This window comes from Bubalus bubalis, chromosome 4 (genome assembly GCF_019923935.1).
Source record: "Bubalus bubalis isolate 160015118507 breed Murrah chromosome 4, NDDB_SH_1, whole genome shotgun sequence".
NCBI lineage: Eukaryota > Metazoa > Chordata > Mammalia > Artiodactyla > Bovidae > Bubalus > Bubalus bubalis.
The window spans coordinates 24,771,088-24,790,450 of record NC_059160.1 but is presented as its reverse complement, the minus strand read 5'-3'; the positions used below and the strand labels follow the sequence as shown (position 1 = coordinate 24,790,450).

At 42.8% G+C, this 19,363-nt stretch overlaps 1 protein-coding gene across 2 annotated transcripts; it reads left to right on the top strand.

Moving 5' to 3' along the window:
• Positions 1-2,151: 2,151 nt before the first annotated feature.
• ART4 (ADP-ribosyltransferase 4 (inactive) (Dombrock blood group)) lies at positions 2,152-16,472 on the top strand. Of its 2 annotated transcripts, none has more exons than XM_025283312.3 (3): positions 2,152-2,632; positions 6,557-7,265; positions 13,769-13,828. In XM_025283312.3, the coding sequence occupies exons 1-3, from the start codon at positions 2,462-2,464 to the stop codon at positions 13,807-13,809; spliced, it is 921 nt and encodes a 306-aa protein (XP_025139097.3). In that variant the 5' UTR covers positions 2,152-2,461; the 3' UTR covers positions 13,810-13,828. The 2 variants fall into 2 exon arrangements, with proteins under 2 accessions (XP_025139097.3, XP_006055190.4); XM_006055128.4 differs by lacking the exon at positions 13,769-13,828 and adding an exon at positions 15,881-16,472 and having other exon boundaries at positions 2,154-2,632.
• The last annotated feature ends 2,891 nt before the right edge of the window (positions 16,473-19,363 follow it).

Sequence of the window (19,363 nt, the reverse complement as noted above, 5' to 3'; positions counted from 1 at the left end):
TTTTTTCAGATGATGGCTTATGGGTAATTTTGTTTCCTCCTTTATACTTGTTGGGTAGGAAATTAGGCATGAGCAACAAGGGGTGGCCTAGCTGAAAAGGATGCAGTGCTATGCTATGCTGTGCTAAGTCGCTTCAGTTGTGTCTGACTCTGTGTGATCCCATAGATGGCAGCCCACCAGGCTCCCCCGTCCCTGGGATTCTCCAGGCAAGAACACTGGAGTGGGTTGCCATTTCCTTCTCCAATGCATGAAAGTGAAAAGTGAAAGTGAAGTTGCTCAGTCATGTCCAACGAAAAGGATGCAAGCGGATCTCTAAATGCCATCCCAGACACAGCCAGGAGAGCTCACAGATATGCTATAAAAATAACCACAGAGAGTTTTCCAGTTTCTGCATATGCTCCCTAGGCACACATACAGACTAACTGCACGGACTTCTCCAGCTCTGGCACACGTGCCCTTGCTGTTCAGCTGTTTCCTCAAGTAACCTTAGGGAGCTGCTGCTGCTGCTGCTGCTAAGTCACTTCAGTCGTGTCCGACTCTGTGCGACCCCATAGAGGGCAGCCCACCAGGCTCCCCCGTCCCTGGGATTCTCCAGGCAAGAATACTGGAGTGGGTTGCCATTTCCTTCTCCAATGCATGAAAGTGAAAAGTGGAGCTAGGAGCCCATTAAGGGTTCATAAATATTCTACATATAAGTACATCTGATTATAACAGACTGAACTATGGGAAAACATATAGGAGCCTGTTATTATAGAACTTGAAGTTGTCAGTCAGCCTTGAGCATATGCCCATTTGCATCCCCTTTCTTGATTGGTGGTGGGTACAAGCCATATTTTGCACAGGTCACAACCAAAGGGAGAAGACAAGAAGTATAAAAAGGGGGAAGCCAAGAGGGATTATTACCATGGTGCCTTTGGGGTTAACCTTTTCCTACGTCTTGGGAATGTCTGTTTAATAAAAGATTTGTCTGCTTGGGCTGTAACTGAGCTATAACTTGTCTGTTGTTTTAAACTGTTTAGTTTGTTGTTCCAAACTTTTGATGTGTTGAGACAAGAACTGAGAGAGAAATAAACCAACCTGACATACTTTTCTAGATACTCCGAACTTTGGTGATGAGGCATAACTGCTGTGATATTATCAGAAGTTTCAGCTTAAAAATATTTTTAAGTTTTTGAAAAAAATCAGAATTTCCAAGAACAAGATTTCATTTCCCTTCACAGTTAAATATGAATCAGAAAGTGTATGTTTGGGAAAGATTCACAAGAAAAACAATTATCCCAAGGACTGAGAACAGAGGAAGGGTGTTCAGACTAGAAAAGGAAGTGACTAAAAGAGAGTTTCATAGGACACTTGTGCTGAATGAACTTAGCACCCTGCAACCTCTTCTTGATCATGTCATTGAATACTGTCAGCTGCTTTTCTAAGAGTAGTCATTTGGCTTCACTACAGACTGAAATAGCGTGGATTGAGGATCTGACGCCTTTAGAAGAGAAAAACATGGACGATCTATGACCCCAACAGGTATAATTTCTAGAGTGGCCAATTTCAAGTGCGCAGTGGAAAAGCAGCAAAGAGAAGCCTCTTTTTTTCTTTTTTTGCACTTTGCAGATACTGTGTTTTTTTAAACTTTTTATTTTGTATTGGAGTATAGCCACTTAACAATGTTATGACAGTTTCAGGTGAACAGCAAAGGGACTCAATCATACACATACATGTATCCATTCTCCCCCAAATTCCCCTCCCATCCAGGCTGCCATTAACATTGAGCAGAGTTCCCTATGCTGTACAGTAGGCTCTTGTTGGTTATCCATTTTAAATGTAGCTGTGTGGAGATGTCTATCCCAAACCCCCTAACTTCCCTTACATCCCCCACTCCTAGCAACTGTTAAGTTTGTTCTCTTAAGTTTGTGAGTCAAAGAGAGGCTTTGTTTTGACAGTATCCCTACTGTTCTGCTTTGTGGCAGCCCCTTCTGGGTGGGGTCTATCAGCAGTGCCAGATGAATCCCACACAGGTCCACCTTGTGGGGGCCTTTTTCCAGGGACCTGCACCGGCCAATCATATCACTCACAGTGGGAGGCTGCAGCTCAAGATAATACTGTTTGACCCCAAACATCATACAGGGCATGCCTTGTCCTGCTTTGCTAAGGAAGTTAAAGGTTGAGTGGGTGAGCCTGACCCTTAATAAGCCTTTGGAATTTCCCCACATACAAACAAGACCAGGATCTTTTTTTTAAATTGGGAACTAACTGAGTTCACTTTAGAATCCCTTATTTGGTGCGCAAGTCTGGCTGTTCAGCAGTGGTTCCAGCTTTACGAGTGAGTTGAATTCTTCCCTCGGAAAAACTGCTAGTTGCTGGTGGTCAACAGAAGTCTCGAGATACACGTGGGAGAGGAGAGTTCTTGTTAAGACTTACTCCAGGAGAAAAACCTCAAAGGGGCATCCTGAAAGCTGATTTCAGGATGGAGCTGCGAGGGCAAAGAAACGCTCTGCACACAAACAAATGCTGTCCCTTGACCAATCATTGCAGAAGGATTCTTCTGGAAAATACTGCAGCCTCTGCGGTGAGAATCTGGCTCCTGAGGGGGCAGCTTCTTCTCCTGCTGCTGTGTTCTGGTCTGCAGAGACCCACGGTGAGTTATGGTGATCTCTTTATGATCAGGGCTCTGTTGGAGCATCCTCCTGGTGATAGCCTTTAAATGACTTTAATTCCTTGGGATAGGGTCTTCCTAGTCGCTCAGACCGTAAAGAATCTGCCTGCAATGCAGGAGACCCAGGTTCGATCCCTGGGTCGGGAAGATCCCCTGGAGAAGGGAATGGCAACCCACTCCAGTATTCTTGCTGGAAAATCCCATGGACAGAGGAGCCTGGTGGGCTACAGTCCATAGGTTCACAAAGTGTTGGACATGTAAAGCAACTTAGCATACAAACATGCAAGCTAGAGATGTAGCATTATTTTTTGTTTTGGATTTTTTGGTGGTTTTTTTTTTTTGGCTGTGCCAGGTGGCATGCAAGATCTTAGTTCCTTGACCAGGGTTTGAACCTGTGCCCCCTGCAGTGAAAATGTGGAGTCTTAAGCACTGAACCACCAGGGAAGTCTCAGCATTAATTTTTACTGTCCATAAAATTTGCATAAAAGACTGCATCTATAGGACAAATAATGCAAAATAAACTAAGTCTTACTGGCTTTGGCTTCCCTGGTGGCTCAGACAGTAAAGAATCCCTCCAGCAATGCCAGAGACCTGGGTTTGATCCCTAGGTTGGGAAGACCCCCTGGAGAAGGGAATGGCTACATACTCCAATATTCTTGCTTGGAGAATGCCATGGACAGAGGAGCCTGGTGAGCTACAGTCCATGGGGTCGCAAAGCGTCAGACACAACTGAACGACTAATATTTTTACTTTCACTATCTGACACTAGCCATCTCATAGATCAACTCAAAAGAAGCATTATAAAGTTCTATATGACCTCATGTTAAGAGAAAACAGGATACCCATTTGATACCTAGTAATAGATTAAAGCTTTGGAGTGTATGAGGTTTGACAGAGGTATTTTTCTTTTGTTTTTGGCTTAGATATATTCTGTAGAACTATTTGTAAACCTGCTGTGAAGAGTCATTGGTTAAAATCATTTAAGCAGTCTTAAAATTTTGTTTCAGTTTACACAAACTAGTTGACTTCTTGCCATAAATAATATAGCAAAAATACCCAATGGTATGTTTTTTAGTTGCAGCTGCTGCACTGTTGACACTCACTGGATGGAATTTTCTCTCTTAATATGTTCCTTAATAAGTACTGTTTATTAAGAAAATATCATTTCTTTGCCAAGAAGGAAACATTTTGGAATTCAGATAACTGAAAAATATGGCTTTCAGTTATGGGTGGATGATACTTAATGACTTGTCTTCAAATCTCTAACTTCTATTTATTTATTCATTTATTTTGAACGTGAAAAAGTGTTAGTAGTCGCTCAGTCATGTCTGAGTCTCTGTGACCTCAGGGACTATAGCCCACCAGCCTCCTTTGCCCATGAAAATTTCCAGGCAAGAATACTGGAGTGGGCGGCTGTTTCCTTTTCCACAGGATCTTCCTGATCCAGGGATTGAACCTGGGTCTCCCGAATTGCAGGCAGACTCTTCACTATCTGAGCCATCAGGGAAGCCCAGGTATTTTGAAGTCACTGACCTTATTTTGGCAAACTTAATATGCACTAGATATCAATAAGTAATATTCCTTTGGCTCCCTGTAAGAGAATGCCTTTTTTCCACTCCTGGTTTCTATTAATAAGAGGAGGGACTTTCCAAGGAACCTTACTGACCTCTGTCCCGCTCTTTCCTCACTCTGCTCCCCTGGAAGTGGGCAGATTTACTTGACTGGTAGTGTCAGGAAGAATAACTGTGTATACTGCATTTGACTCTGCTCCTCTTCCTCCTGAGAGGTAGCCCCATGGCAAAAGGCATGAGTTATGTGTTCCTCCATGACAAGAATCCCACCTGGACAGGCTGCAGTCCAATACTGCCTGCACCTAAGGGGGGCAAGTCAACTCATTCTGGGGTTTACCCTTAGCAAGCCCACCAGCCATCAGACCTAAAGATGGGTGTTCCAACAGGTTCTCATTCAATAGCAAAAATTGTATGTTAGCCTTCATATTTCAAGTCCTGGGCAGAGGAGAGGGTTGTCATAGCTCCCGTACAGAACTCAACATCACTCATCACTGAAGTCATTTTCTGTCGTTTTAGTTTGGTTTGGTTTTGCTTTTGTTTTGGCTGCAGTGAATGGCATGAGGGATCTTTGTTCCATGACCAGGGATCCAAACTGTGCTTCCTGCAGTGAAGATGCAGAGTCTTAACCACTGGACCACCAGGGAAGTCCCAAAGACTTCTAATACAGTCTTTAAGTGTTCTTTAAGTGTAAAGAAATATTCCCTATAACATCAGTGTGAGAATGTGAAGGGGTAGGAGAAGAAACAGAAAGTATAATTAAACTTTAAGATTATTATTTTTTTCTTCAAAATACTCACTGTGCAAAAAGACTTTGCAGTGATACAGAAGAGTCACTTTCTCTGTGGGGGATGAGGATGTTGGTGTTTTAGTAATATTTGTCAAACTAAATTCAATATCTAACATGGGTCACAGACACAGGAAGGGCTGGAGCAGTGTAATGACTATGAGTGAAACTTATTTCAGCAGATACTGATTTTGAGGAGACGACTTGGTCTTAAAGAGTATAGCAAATAAAGCAAATCAGCTACCACACTGCAAAATTAAAACAAAAACAAAACAGAAACATCAATTAAATAGAGTCAGAAGACCAGAAGGGGGAGCTCTTACTCCCAGGATGTGTGTGTGTGTTTGTGGGTGTGTTTATGCACTTAGTCACTTAGTCCTGTCCAATTCTTTGCGACCCTTTGGACTGTAGCCCACCAGGCACCTCTATCTATGGGATTTCCCAGGCAAGAATACTGGAGTGGGTTGCCATTTCCTTTTCCAGGGTATCTTCCCCAGGATCAAAGCAGCATCTCCATTGTCTCCTGCATTGCAGATGGATTCTTTTGGGGAAGCCCTGCTCCTGGGATAGTAGAGCCCAACAGGAAGAAGAGAAGCACCTCTTCTTTCCTGGCAAAGTGAGTGTGAAAGTCATTCATTCGTGTCAGACTCTTTGTGATCCCATGGACTTCTCCATGGAATTCTCCAGGCCAAAATACTGGAGTAGGTAGACTTTCCCTTCTTCAGGGGATCTTCCCAACCCAGGGATCGAACCCAGGTCTCCACATTGCAGGCAGATTCTTTACCAACTGAGCCACAAGGGAAGCCCAAAAATACTGGAGTGGGTAGCCTATCCTTTCTCTAGGGGATCTTCTCAACCCAGGAATCAAACCAGGGTCTCCTGCATTGCAGGCAGATTCTTTAGCAACTGAGCATCAGGGAAGCCCCTTTCCTGGTAAGGACTGGGCCAATGAAAAGCCATGAACTCTGTTTACAATATCCTCCCATCTTCTGTTTCTTCTCTAGGAAAGTGTTTTACTTCCCTTGCCCTGTGAGGACCTGTACATGTTGCACCATGGTTACAAACCCTGAATTGCAGCTCTTTGCTGACCCTGAATAAACCTATCTTTGCTGGCGAAATACCTGGCAGTCTATTTATTTCAGGTCAACAACACTCACCATCTGATTTGAAAAATTATAATCAAGATTCTTCTTTCCTTATTGTTGTTCAGTCACTCAATCTTGTCCAGTTTTAACTGTTGCTTCTTAACCTGCATACAGGTTTCTCAGGAGGCAGGTAAGGTGGTCTGGTTTTCCCATCTCTTTAAGAATTTTCCAGTTTGTTGTGATCCACACAGACAAAGGCTTTAGCATAGTCAGTGAAGCAGATGTTTTTCTGGAATTCTCTTGCTATTCTATGATCCAGCAGATGTTGGCAATTTGATCTCTGATTCCTCTGCCTTTGCCAAATTCAGTTTGTACATCTGGAAGTTCTTGGTTCATGTATTGTTGAAACCTAGCCTGAAAGACTTTGAGAATTACCTTGCTAGCATGTGAAATTTTTTCCTTATAGATTGCAGTTGAAATCGACTTTGACATGACACCAAATTCCTTTGATGATCAGTACCAAGGCTGCAGCCAACAAGTCATGGAGATGCTGCTTCAAGGGGATTATTTCATGGAAGAACTAGAATCCAGTAAGCATTACCGCAAGGCCTGGCACCAAACACACTTAAACTGGTTGAACCAAGAAAAACCTCTCCCTGGGAACATGACTATTACACATGCTCTGGCTGTCTCAGTTTATTTATCGGACGACAGAGTTCACTTAGACTTCTCCAGAGCCATGGCCAGTGCTGCTGGGTCTCCGCAGCAGTATAAACATTCATTCCATTTCAAATATCTACACTACTTCCTGACCTCAGCAATCCAGCTGCTGAGGAAAGAGATTGTCTCGAGGAAAGAGTCTCTGTGTTACGAGGTGCAGCATGAGTTGAAGGGCGTTTACTTGCGAGCCCCCGTGGGTGCGATTGTTCGCTTTGGCCAATTCCTCTCCACCTCCCCAGCAAGAGAACAGGCACAGACGTTTGGGAACCAAACTCTATTTACCATGTTGACCTGCCTGGGGGCACCAGTACAAGACTTCTCTCTCAAGAAGGAGGTCTTGATCCCTCCCTATGAGCTGTTTAAAGTTGTCAATGCGAGCTACCATCCAAGAGGAAATTGGTTGCAATTGCTGTCAAATGGAACCCAAAGCACGTACAACTGTCAGCTGCTAAAAGGTATTGTTATTGATCCAAATTCAATTCACTGTAACCAGGATCGGGATTTCCCTAGTGGCTCAGTTGGTAAGGAGAACACCTGCAATGCAGGAGACCCAGATTGGGAAGATCCCCTGGAAAAGGAAATGGCAACTCACTCCAGTATTCTTGCCTGGAAAATCCCCATGGACAGAGGAGCCTGGCGGGCTACAATCCATCGGCTTACAAAGAGTTGAACATGACTGAGTAACTAAACCACATACATTACTAGGATCACAGGCCACTATTTTTTTTTAATCTTGTCAAAAAAGTAATTTTAATTTTTTTTCTTTTTTAAAAAAGTTTTATTGGAGTCTAGTTGATTTATTATGTTGTGTTAGTTTCAGGTGTACAGTAAAGTGAATCGGTTATACATACACATATATCTACTCTTTTTCAGATTCTTTTCCCATAAAGGTTATTACAGAGTACTAAGTAGTTCCCTGTGCTGAAAAATAGGTCCTTATTAGTTACCATTTTATATATAGTAATGTGTATGTGGGGGCTTCCCTAGTAGCTCAGTTGGTAAAGAATCCACCTGCAATATTAGAGACCTGGGTTCGACCCCTGGATTGGAAAGATCCCCTGGAGGAGGGCACGGCAACCCACTCCAGTATTCTTGCCTGGAGAATCCCTGTGGACAGAAGAGCCTGGCGGGCTACAGTCTGTAGGGTCGAAAAAAGTTAGACATGCCTGATTCGACTCACATACACACTGTATATCAAATCAGATCAGTCGCTCAGTCATGTCCGACTCTTTGCGACCCCATGAATCGAAGCACACCAGGCCTTCTTGTCCATCACCAACTCCCGCAGTTCACTGAGACTCAAGTCCATCAAGTCAGTGATGCCATCCAGCCATCTCATCCTCTGTCATCCCCTTCTCCTCCTGCCCCCAATCCCTCCCAGCATCAGTCTTTTCCAATGAGTCAACTCTTCGCATGAGGTGGCCAAAGTACTGGAGTTTCAGCTTTAGCATCATTCCTTCCAAAGAAATCCCAGGGCTGATTTCCTTCAGAATGGACTGGTTGGATCTCCTTGCAGTCCAAGGGACTCTCAAGAGTCTTCTCCAACACCACAGTTCAAAAGCATCAATTCTTCGGTGCTCAGCCTTCTTCACAGTCCAACTCTCACATCCATACATGACCACAGGAAAAACCATAGCCTTGACTAGACGAACCTTTGTTGGCAAAGTAATGTCTCTGCTTTTGAATATGCTAGTCAATCCAAATCTTCCAATTTATCTCTCCCCCCATTTCCCCCCTGGTAACCATAAATTTGTTTTCTGCATCACTATTCTTTTATAAAATTTGTTTTTCAAGTGGGCTTGTGGGGGAAAGGCCAAAAATGTGTATATTGGCTTTTAGTAAGGATGAGACAAAAAGTCATTTCAAGCAGAAAAAACATATACTGAATTTCAGAGATTTCAAACAATCTGGTATCTTCAGGTAAATTTCAAGATTTTGGACAACCAGAGTGTAAGATGTAGGAAGAAGAGAAGTAGAAAGGGAGTAGGAAATGGATTTGGGCTGGAGAGATCTGACAGGGCCAGTTTGTAAAAACTCTTGTATTTCATGCCAAGGATTTTCAAACTTCATGCCATAAGCAGTGAGAAATCATTAGAGTCTGTAAGAAGTGGAGTATCAGTCAGATCAGTATTTTAGCAAGAGCCCTGATGCTGGGAAAGATTGAAGGCAGAAGGAGAAGAGGGAGACAGAGGATGAGATGGTTGGATGGCATCACCGACTCAATGGACATGAACTTGGGCAAACTCCGGGAGATGGGGAGGGACAGGGATGCCTGGTGTGCTGCAGTTCATGGGATCACAAGGAGTCAGACACAACTTGGCAACTAAAGAACAGAACAACTGATGATACCGTGAAAAATGAACTGAAGTAAGAGAAATTAGTTATCACAATATAAACATGTGTTAAGCTCTTTTATAGAAACACATGTGACTGATTCCATTTTAATGGCAACCCACTCCAGTACTCTTGCCTGGAAAATCCCATGGATGGAGGAGCCTAGTAGGCTGCAGTCCATGGGGTCACTAAGAGTCGGACACAACTGAGTGACTTTCCTTTCACTTTTCACTTTCATGCATTGGAGAAGGAAATGGCAACCCACTCCAGTGTTCTTGCCTGGAGAACCCCAGGGACGGAGGAGCCTGGTGGGCTGCCGTCTATAGGGTCGCACAGAGTTGGACACAACTGAAGTGACTTAGCAGCAGCAGCAGCAGCATGTTGCCAGCCAGAGTCATTTGATGGAGCAAATGCAGTGAAAATTCTATGGCAAAGGCTGTGCCCTGTTTGATTCAGAAAGAGGAAGACCATCCTGATCCACATGTGTGTTTGTTTACAAAGTCAACTGTAACTCAGCTACAGTGTCTACCTTTGAAATATCCCCCACTCTTCCTCTATGCCATCATCATGGCTACTGTGAATAATTCATCCCATCAGCATTTCTCAACATGTTAAGGCTGCAGCATTGCACCGGTCTTCAAACTGGCATCCCCGCCGAGGTTAAGATCCTGCTCACTCTGTCCTCTTTGTAAACACAGACCAAGGGAGAGGTGCTCTACCAGGACTTTCATCCACACCCTTCTCTCCTTGCCAGCAGGGAAGATAGCAAAAATGAATGGCATGTGTTTCTGCTCCACAGACCCAAGAGATTAATGTTTATAGAGAAGAATGAAAAACTAGGGTAGAATGTGAATAAAATAGTGAGCTTTTGATAATACATTAGAATATCCATAGCCAGGTTCCAGGATTCTCCGGAATTGCATCTGCCTGGAATACCGTGACTTCGTTCTCATCATTTGAGATAGGTAGCTTTGCTACTGGGCTTCCCTCGTAGCTCCACTGGTAAACAATCAGCCTGCAATGCAGGAGACCTGCGTTCAATCCCTGGGTTGGGGAGAACCCCTGGAGGAGGGCATGGCAACTCACTCCAGTATTTTTGCCTGGAGAATCCCAGGAGAGAGGAACCTGGTGGGCTACAGTCCATGGGGTCACAAAGAGTCGAACACGACTGAGGGACTAAGCCCAGTTTTGCTACTATTCACCTATCTCTATCAATTATACATTTAAAAAAATTTTTTTTGAAAGACTCCAGAATATTTTCAGCTATTCACTGCAGTGTTTTTGATTTTGTTCTTGTTTCTTGAGGTTTTTATTCCTTAGTGGAAAAGCTCTTTCTGAAATCTTTCCTGTGCTGTGTGCTCAGTCACACAATCATGTCCGACTCTTCATGGTCCCATGGACTATAGCCCACCAGGCTTCTCCGTCCATGAAATTCTTCCGGCAAGAATACTGGAGTGAGTGGCCTTTCCTTCTCCAGGGGACCTTCTCAACTTAGGGATCAAACCTGTGTCCCTTGGCAGGTGGCTTGGCAGGTGGCTTCTTTACTGCTAGCACCACCTGGGAAGCCCAAAATTTCTTGTTGTTCTTTGTTCAGTCCCTAAGCAGTGTATGACTCTTTGAAACCCTAAGAACTGCAGCATGCCAGGCTTCCCTGTCCTTCACTATCTCCAGGAGTTTGCTCAAACTCATGTCCATTGAGTTGGTGATGTCATCCAACCATCTCATCCTCTGTCACCCCCTTCTCCTCCTGCCTTATATCTTTCCAATGAGTTGGCCTTTTAAATCAGGTGGCCAAAGTATTGGAACTTCAGTGAATATTCAGGGTTGATTTCCTTTAGGATTGACTGGTTTGATCTCTTTGCTGCCCAAGGGACTCTAAACAGTCTTCTCCAGCACCACAATGTGAAAGCATCAATTCTTGGGTGTTCAGCCTAGCCATTCCCTTTTCCAAGGGATCTTCCCAACTCGATGATCAAACCCAGATCTTCTGCATTGCAGGCTCAGTGGCACTGAGCCACTAGGGAAGTACTCAAATTTCTGAAGTCATTTCTATTAGCTGATAAGTGACACTCTGCTTATCCCAACATCCTGGAGCAGTATTAGATTGATGCAAACATGAACAGTGGGAGGAGGGAGATGGCGTGTGTTTCTTATCTGGGAGTCCTTCACTGGGAAGAGGGAGGAAGGTCAGTGGACTCTCAAGCCCTGTTTTTCTAGATGGCTGTTGTCCACATCACTACTGGCCAATCACCTGGATAATCACTAACCTCAGCCTGGGGAATTCACAATATCTAATTCCTCATGAAACTGGAATCCTTGCAGGAGATTGTTTTCTATTCTTTCCATTTTTTCACCAGCAGAAGCCATAAACTAGTCTATATATTATTTGTATTTATTTATTCTTTTGGCTGTGCCCTGCGGCATGTGGGATCCTAGTTCCCTACCGAGGGATCAAACCCAGATCCCCTGCACTGGAAGCTCAGAGTCTTAACCACTGGACCACCAGAGAAGTCCCATTATTTTATATCCTAAAAAGTCCCATTTGAGCCAGTGACTTACGTTTCTTTCCCAGTTCCCTGTTAATCTGCCAGATGCAATATGCAAAAGACAACATGAAGGCTTTTAAAATGGGTCAGCCTGGGACACTGAGTTTCTCCCAACAACGAGACAGTAGACTAAAGAGTAGAGCTTCCTCAGTCCTTCAAGGTATTTCAAAATTGCTTCCATTAACTTGTAAGTGAAGTTCTCAGGTTCAAAGAGTTCCCAAGAATCTGTCGCCTTCAGAGAGTCATGAGGTCAAATTCGTAGCATACTACACTGAAGGAAGTAAATTTGCAAAAGAAAAATTGTTAAAAGACAGTATAAATGAACAGCTTTTCCTTCTAATTCTTCTCCCACCCCTCATGTGACCTATACTTGTTACCATAGAAACAGATGTTTTCATGCACATTGGAAGACTCAAAATACATTATGTTAGGTATTTGTCCTTAAATGTTGCTTCTTTCAGCAAAATAATTGGTGCCAAAAATCTGTAGACACACAAATACATGCTCTGTTCTGTATTATTGGATTCACAAAGAAGTGTGGTTTGTTAAAATCTTTCACATAATTAAAATTCTTAAGTATGCTTCTAGAAAAAATATAGTCAATTGTTTGCAGTCAGCGTGGGTTTACATGTTAATCTTGCCAGTTACTAGCAGTGAGAATACAGGCAAATGGCTTACTCTCTCTGTGCCTCATTTCCTTCATATGTAAGATAGGAATAATTAAAAAAAATAAAACCTACCTTATAAGATTCTTGTGAAGAGAAAATGAATGAGTGCATGCAAAAGCTCTTAGAACCATAAGTTACTATTACCATTACCATGGCTTTCCTGTTAGCTCAGTTGGTAAAAAATTTGCCTGCAATGCAGGAGACCCCAATTCGATTCCTGGGTCAGGAAGATCTGCTGGAGAGGGATAAGCTACCCACTCCAGTATTCTTGGGCTTCCCTTGTGGCTCAGCAGGTAAAGAATCCGCTGCAATGTGGCAGACCTGAGTTTGATCCCTGGGTTGGGGAGATCCCCTGGAGAAGGAAAAGGCTACCCACTCCAGTATTCTGTCCCGGAGTCATACAACTAAGTGACTTTCATCTTTATTTTATCAACTTACTGCTTCCTATTTTCTTTTACTCTGGGCTTCAATTATCCCAAAGTAGTTTTCCCAATTTGTGACATTGTGCTTTTTTTGAAGTACAGTGTCCATCTGAAATGAATGGATGGAAGAATAAGTAATGGAATGAATCTGGGAGATAGACCACAAAGCATGATGGGAAGAACAGATGATGGAGCCAGTGAGAGCTGGGCATTTGTTAATGGCTCCATGCCTGGGTGCTACGTCTCCTCAGTTGTGTGTGACTCTTTGCAACCCTATAGACTGCAGCCCACCAGGCTCCTCTGTCCTTGGAATTTTCCAGGCAAGAATACTGGAGAGAGTTGCCATGCCTTCCTCCAGGGGATCTTCCTGACCTAGGGATGTAAAAAACTCATTTTACAGATGAGAAAACTGAGTCCCAATGAAAGTAACAAAATGATCAAAGTCAAGCATCTAAGGGTAAAGCTTCAATACCAAAGCTTTGTTGTTGTTTTTCAGTCGCCCAGTCATGTCTGACTCTGCAACCGCATGGACAGCAACATGCCAGGCCTCCCTGTCCCTCACCATCTACCAGAGTTTGCCCAAGTTCATGTTCATTGCATTGATGATGCCATCCAGCCATCTCATCCTCTGACGCCCTCTTCTCCTTCTGCCCTTGATCTTTTCCAGCATCAGGGACTTTTCCAATGAGTCGTCAGTCATCTGCTCTCATCAGATGACCAAGATACTGGAGCTTCAGCTTCAGCATTAGTCCTTCCAGTGAATATTCAGGGTTCATCTCCCTGAAGATTAACTGGTTTGATCTCCTTGCTTTCCAAGGGACTTTCAGTAGTCTTCTCCAGCACCACAGTTCAAAAGCATAAATTCTTTGGCATTCTGCCTTCTTTATGGTCCAGCTCTCACAACAGTACATGACCACTGGGAAGACCATAGGACTATACAGACCTTTGTCAGCAGAGTAATGTCTCTACTTTTCAACACACTGTCTAGGTTTTTCATCGCTTTCCTGCCAAGAAGCAACCATCTCCTGATTTCATGGCTGCAGTCACCATCCACAGTGATTTTGGAGCTCAAGAAGAAGAAATCTGTCACTACTTCCACTTTTTCCTCTTCTATTTGCCATACATTAATGGGACCAGATGCCATGATCTTAGGTTTTTTTTTTTAATATTTAGTCTTAAGCCAGCTCTTTCACTCTCCCCCTTCACCCTCATCAAGAGGCTCTTTGATTACCAAAGCTAATCAGCACCAAATCATGATCTTTCACTGTTATATTGTTTTCTTGTGGATCAATATTTTCTGAAAACTCTTCAGTAGAATCTTAGTCCATGAAAAAATGAGAAAGGTGAGAAAGGATGGGGTTAGAGGTCCCTGTGATCTCTAGTCTCAGTGAAGAGAAAACAAAATGGAAAACACGTAAGAATCATTCTAATGACCTGCTAAAGTGATATTAATGGCCCCTAGTCCCTTTGAGAATTCAGATAGTACAATTTTAACATAAACTTTGACAAAAGCTTAGAAATATGCTTTCATTCTTAATTTGTTTATCTAAGAAAGTTAGGGTTTTGAAATTTACTGTAAGTATATGTAGAATTCCAAAGAGAAATGCCTAGAAACTCTAGGGATCTTATATGTTACATGAAAGTGGTGGAAAAATATTTCTCCATTGTCTGGTCATCCTATCAAACAATATGGTCAAATACTGAGGCAATCACTGAGTTGAATGGCTTTCGATCTCAATATCTTTTCTACACTAATAATCAGTAAAGACTGGTTGAACAGGAGAGTCCATTCTTTCTTTAGAGTATATTTTAAAGGTTTCCATCCTCCATCTCATCCAATATTTTCATCCCATTGTATTCCCAATTAGTATAATAAATATCACTTTCATCAGCCACACCTTACTGTCTGCTAACCTTTCCCGTGAAGTGTGTGTCCATGTAGGCAGTACACACACACACACACACCTCAAGCAGGATTGTACGAATACTTTTTGCTCACCTTGTAATTAAAAAAAAAAAAATGACTGGACATACAATATATGTAGAGACCATACAGTGGTTAAAAATACAGAGTTGAGAGTCTGCCTTGTGGTGCAAAGGATACCAGCTTGACCCCTGGTCCGGGAAGACCCCACAGGCAGCCGAGCAACTAAGCCCGTGTACAAGTACTGCAGCACCCCTGCTCTAGAGCCAGTGCTCCACAAGAGAAGACCCTGCAATGAGAAGTTTGCCCACCACAATGAGGGGTAGCTCCTGCTTGCTGCAATCAGAGAAAGCCCGCATGCGGCAACGAAGACCCAGCACAGCCATAAATAACTACATAAATAAAAGTTTTTAAATATATATAGCTCAAACCTGACTGCCTAAATTTGATGGCTGCCTCCACGGCATACTAGATGCATGCCATTTGACAAGTTTCTTCACATCTCGGTCCCAGCTTTATCAAATAAAAAAATGAAGATAATGAGGATAAATACCTCATAGTTTTGTTGTGTGGATTAAATGAGTTAATTTACAGCAAGTGCTTAAAAAGATTCAAGAACAGAATAAGTCTTTAAACAATGTTAGCTTTCATAATGGTGATGAAGATGAGGACGATGGTAATGGTAATAATTCTGTTGACGATGATGATAAAGATGTAAAATTGGGAGATCTCTACCATCAATTTTTATCATCAATCCTGAGGTACACCTTTTATCCTCTTGGGACCTAATTTATGGTCTACAAAATAAGTGACTTGTGTTGTCATTTAAAAAATCTAAGAGAGAATACATTTTTTAAAAGTAGCTAGCTTCAGTCCTTCCCTGGTGGCCCAGTGGTTACAACACTGCTCTTCCAGTGCAGGGGGTGCAAGTTTGATCCTTCGTCGGGGAGCTAAGATCCTACACGCCACGTGATGTGGCCAGAAAAAAAAATAAAAGTCATCTTATTAAAAAAAGACTACACACCTTTAAGAAAACAGTAGTTTCAAATTTTTTTGTTACAAATTTTCTGTTTAAGACGTGAACCAAAGGAGAAATGAAGTAGATTTTTTAGGAAAACAAAACAAAAACTCTGTTACCTAAAACATCGCTAATTCTTTTTCTGTTTGTTTTCACAGCTTCCAGCAGAAAGTGCATCCCTACTCCTCTAGTTGTTGCTTCTCTCTCCTTTTTGACCAGTGTCATCATCTTTTCCAAAAGTGGAGCATAAAGGAAGCTTGTGGTTTTGCCTCTCCTGTACTCTTTTGCTTTATTCCCATCAAAGCACCCTGAATACCCATAGAGAATCAATCTGCCAAGCTATCAACTGATATAGAACTGGCTCAGTCCACTGCCTATGAGTAGGCCTGTAAGTATATTTCTTCTCCATGGATGCAAGGAGTCATGTTGGATAGAAGATGACTCATTTAGAGCCTGTGAGATACAATTAGTGTACTTTATTGGAATTAGGGCTGGGAATGGGGTAGTGGCCTTTTTTATTTCAGCGGAGATTAGTGAAAGCAGAATATGAACCTAGAGCCCCTAGCAGCTCTCTTGCAACCGAAAAGAAAGAGTCTACCTCCCTAGCTAACACAATGAAAGAGGAGCGGCGGAATGAAAAGAAAGTGAATCCTGATGACAGTCCATGTGTACCTAGATCCAACTGCCTGAAACTGGATACCCTGAGTTTTTCATCACATAAATCAATAAATTATATTTCTGCCTTAATAATTTGAGTTAAATTTTCTATCTCAGTTGAAGGAATTTTATGATGAATACAAAGACTTTTGCTTATTTTTTATTTAGCAATCCTAAATTTTAGGAACACATCAGAAATACTTGAGCTCCTCTGTCCACAGAATTCTCCAGGTAAGAATACTAGAATGGGTTGCCGTTCTCTTCTCCAAGGGAACTTGCCAACCCAGGGATTGAACCCCGGTCTCCTGCAATGCAGGCATATTCTTTACTGTTTGACCCACCAGGAAAGCCCAAATATTAGGAACACATTAGAGATATCTGAGTTAGCAAAGGACAAATTCTTCATCAAAGAATTTGATGAACCCCAGTTCAGTTCAGTTCAATTGCTCAGTCGTATCCGACTCTTTGCAACCCCATGAATTGCAGCACGCCAGGCCTCCCTATCCATCACCAACTCCCGGAGTTCACTCAAACTCACGTCCATCGAGTCAGTGATGCCATCCTCTGTTGTCCCCTTCTCCTCCTGCCCCCAATCCCTCCCAGCATCAGAGTCTTTTCCAATGAGTCAACTCTTCCCATGAGGTGGCCAAAGTACTGGAGTTTCAGCTTCAGCATCATTCCTTCCAAAGAAATCCCAGGGCTGATCTCCATTAGAATGGACTGGTTGGATCTCCTTGCAGTCCAAAGGACTCTCAAGAGTCTTCTCCAGCCCCACAGTTCAAAAGCATCAATTCTTCCCACTCTGCTTTCTTCACAGTCCAATTCTCACATCCATACATGACGACTGGAAAAACCATAGCCTTGACTAGACAGACCTTTGTTGGCAAAATAATGTCTCTGCTTTTCAATATGCTATCTAAGTTGGTCATAACTTTCCTTCTAAGGAGTAAGCATCTTTTAATTTCATGGCTGCAGTCACCATCTGTAGTGATTTTGGAGCCCCCCCACCAAAAAAAAAAAATTTGACACTGTTTCCACTGTTTACCCATCTATTTGCCATGAAGTGATGGGACCAGATGCCATGATCTTAGTGTTCTGAATGTTGAGCTTTAAGCCAACTTTTTCACTCTCCTCTTTCACTTTCATCAAGAGGCTTTTTAGTTCTTCACCTTCTGCCATAAGGGTGGTGTCATCTGCATGTCTGAGGTTATTGATAAAAGGACATACTAAATGTGTGAATTTTCTTTAAAGATTTTTCCCCCTGCTCTCAAGCAATTTTATTATTTTTTAGAGAATTTTATCAGCATTCAAGACCAAGTTAGTGTAGTCTTGTTATCAACCAGGGTTCTTGGCCGTCCCCAATCAACAGAAATTATCTAGAGACCAGAGAAGAAATTCAGGCAAGGCTTTATTGTGCTTCCCTGGTGGCTCAGACGGTAAAGCGTCTGCCTGCAATGCAGGAGACCCGGGTTCGATCCCTGGGTCATGAAGATCCCTTGAAGAAGGAAATGGCAATCCACTCGAGTACCTAGAAAATTCCAAGGATGGAGGACCCTGGTGGGCTATAGTCCCTGGGGTCGCAAAGAGTCGGACATAACTGAGCAACTTCACTTTCACTTTATTGGGACACCGGCTGCAGCAGGAGGAAAGTGAAAGAAAGTGAAGTTGCTCAGTTGTGTCCGACTGTTTGCGACCCCGTGGACTATAGCCCACCAGGCTCCTCAGTCCATGGGATTCTCCAGGCAAGAATACTGGAGTGGGTTGCCATTTCCTTCTCCTGGGGATCTTCCCCATCGAGAGATGGAACCTGGGCCTAGGTCTCCCGCATTTCAGGCAGATGCTTTAACCTCTGAACCACCAGGGAAGCAGCAGGAGGAACCCGAGAGCGAACAACAGGCTCCCTTGCTTGCTTTCTCCCTGAGGGAGGGGAGGGCAAGCCTGTTTCTTGTGCGGAGTGAGGGTAGGGGTGTGTCCACCGGTCAGGCCAGAGGGGTGGCTTAGGTGTTTTGTCCACTCTGTAGGTGGTGGTGTGTGCAGGGGGCTTGTGCAGTACCCTGTTTTTGCTCAGGGCTCTTCAGATGTGACAGTTGGGTTTTTGGTCTCTCTGTATCTTTTGGGTCCAGAATTTATACCACCTACGCATGCACACAGTTATTTGTAGTCCCATACAGTTTCTTTGCATTTTGTTGCTCGAAGAGAGGTGTGTCCAGGTCCAAGTACTGCAGGACTGTAGCAAAGGATCCCAGGTCCCAGCCTGTCTCAGTCTCAGATGGGAGAAAACACAGAAACCGGAGAAATAAAAGGGAAAGTTAATGAAAGATGTCAGTGGAATCTTACTCACTGCCTGCAATGGGGTGTTGCACACACATTTCTTCTAAACTATTGCAAAAGTTAGAATTTAAACTCATATGTTAATTTACAGAGGACTTTGTGACAAATTGGATGTTAAGCCTTCATTGCAAATTTAAGCACATTTGCTAAGAATGCAAGCATATGTGTGTGAAGATAAAGTAAAACATCTAATTACTCAGCAAATATCAAAGATATATTGAATCCCCATTATGTGCAAACAATTAGGTTTTAAAAAAGTGCAAATCAAACTTTCCAGCTAAGAATGTTCTCCAACTCTTCTTTTGGGGAGTAGACAAGATAAGTGGGTTGATGGGGAATCTCTAGGTCTCTAAAGACCCTACTAATTGAGCTAAATGGAGTGAAGATGAAAGCTAGCTCCATACTCATGAATTCTGAAAGTCCAGGCTGCTTAGTTCCTCTGAGATATAGATGAAAAGCAAGCATTTATTTTTTTGAAAGAGAAAATGGGATTTAAGATTTTTAAACAAGAAAATATTTAAATGAGGAAAGATCTGGTATTCTCAGAAAGTAAAATTCCAAAAGAGAACTAGAGTTAACTGCTTTTAAAATAAATAGCTAATTCCATACTTCTTGAAAAGAAAAAAAAAATATTAGCGCCCTTAATTGCCTTT

Coding starts and splice junctions, on each gene's coding strand:
- ART4 (XM_006055128.4), top strand. CDS start 2,462: ATGGAGCTGCGAGGGCAAAGAAACGCTCTGCACACAAACAAATGCTGT. Junction 2,633..6,556: donor CTGGTCTGCAGAGACCCACG/GTGAGTTATGGT, acceptor TTTTCCTTATAG/ATTGCAGTTGAAATCGACTT. Junction 7,266..15,880: donor CAACTGTCAGCTGCTAAAAG/GTATTGTTATTG, acceptor TTGTTTTCACAG/CTTCCAGCAGAAAGTGCATC.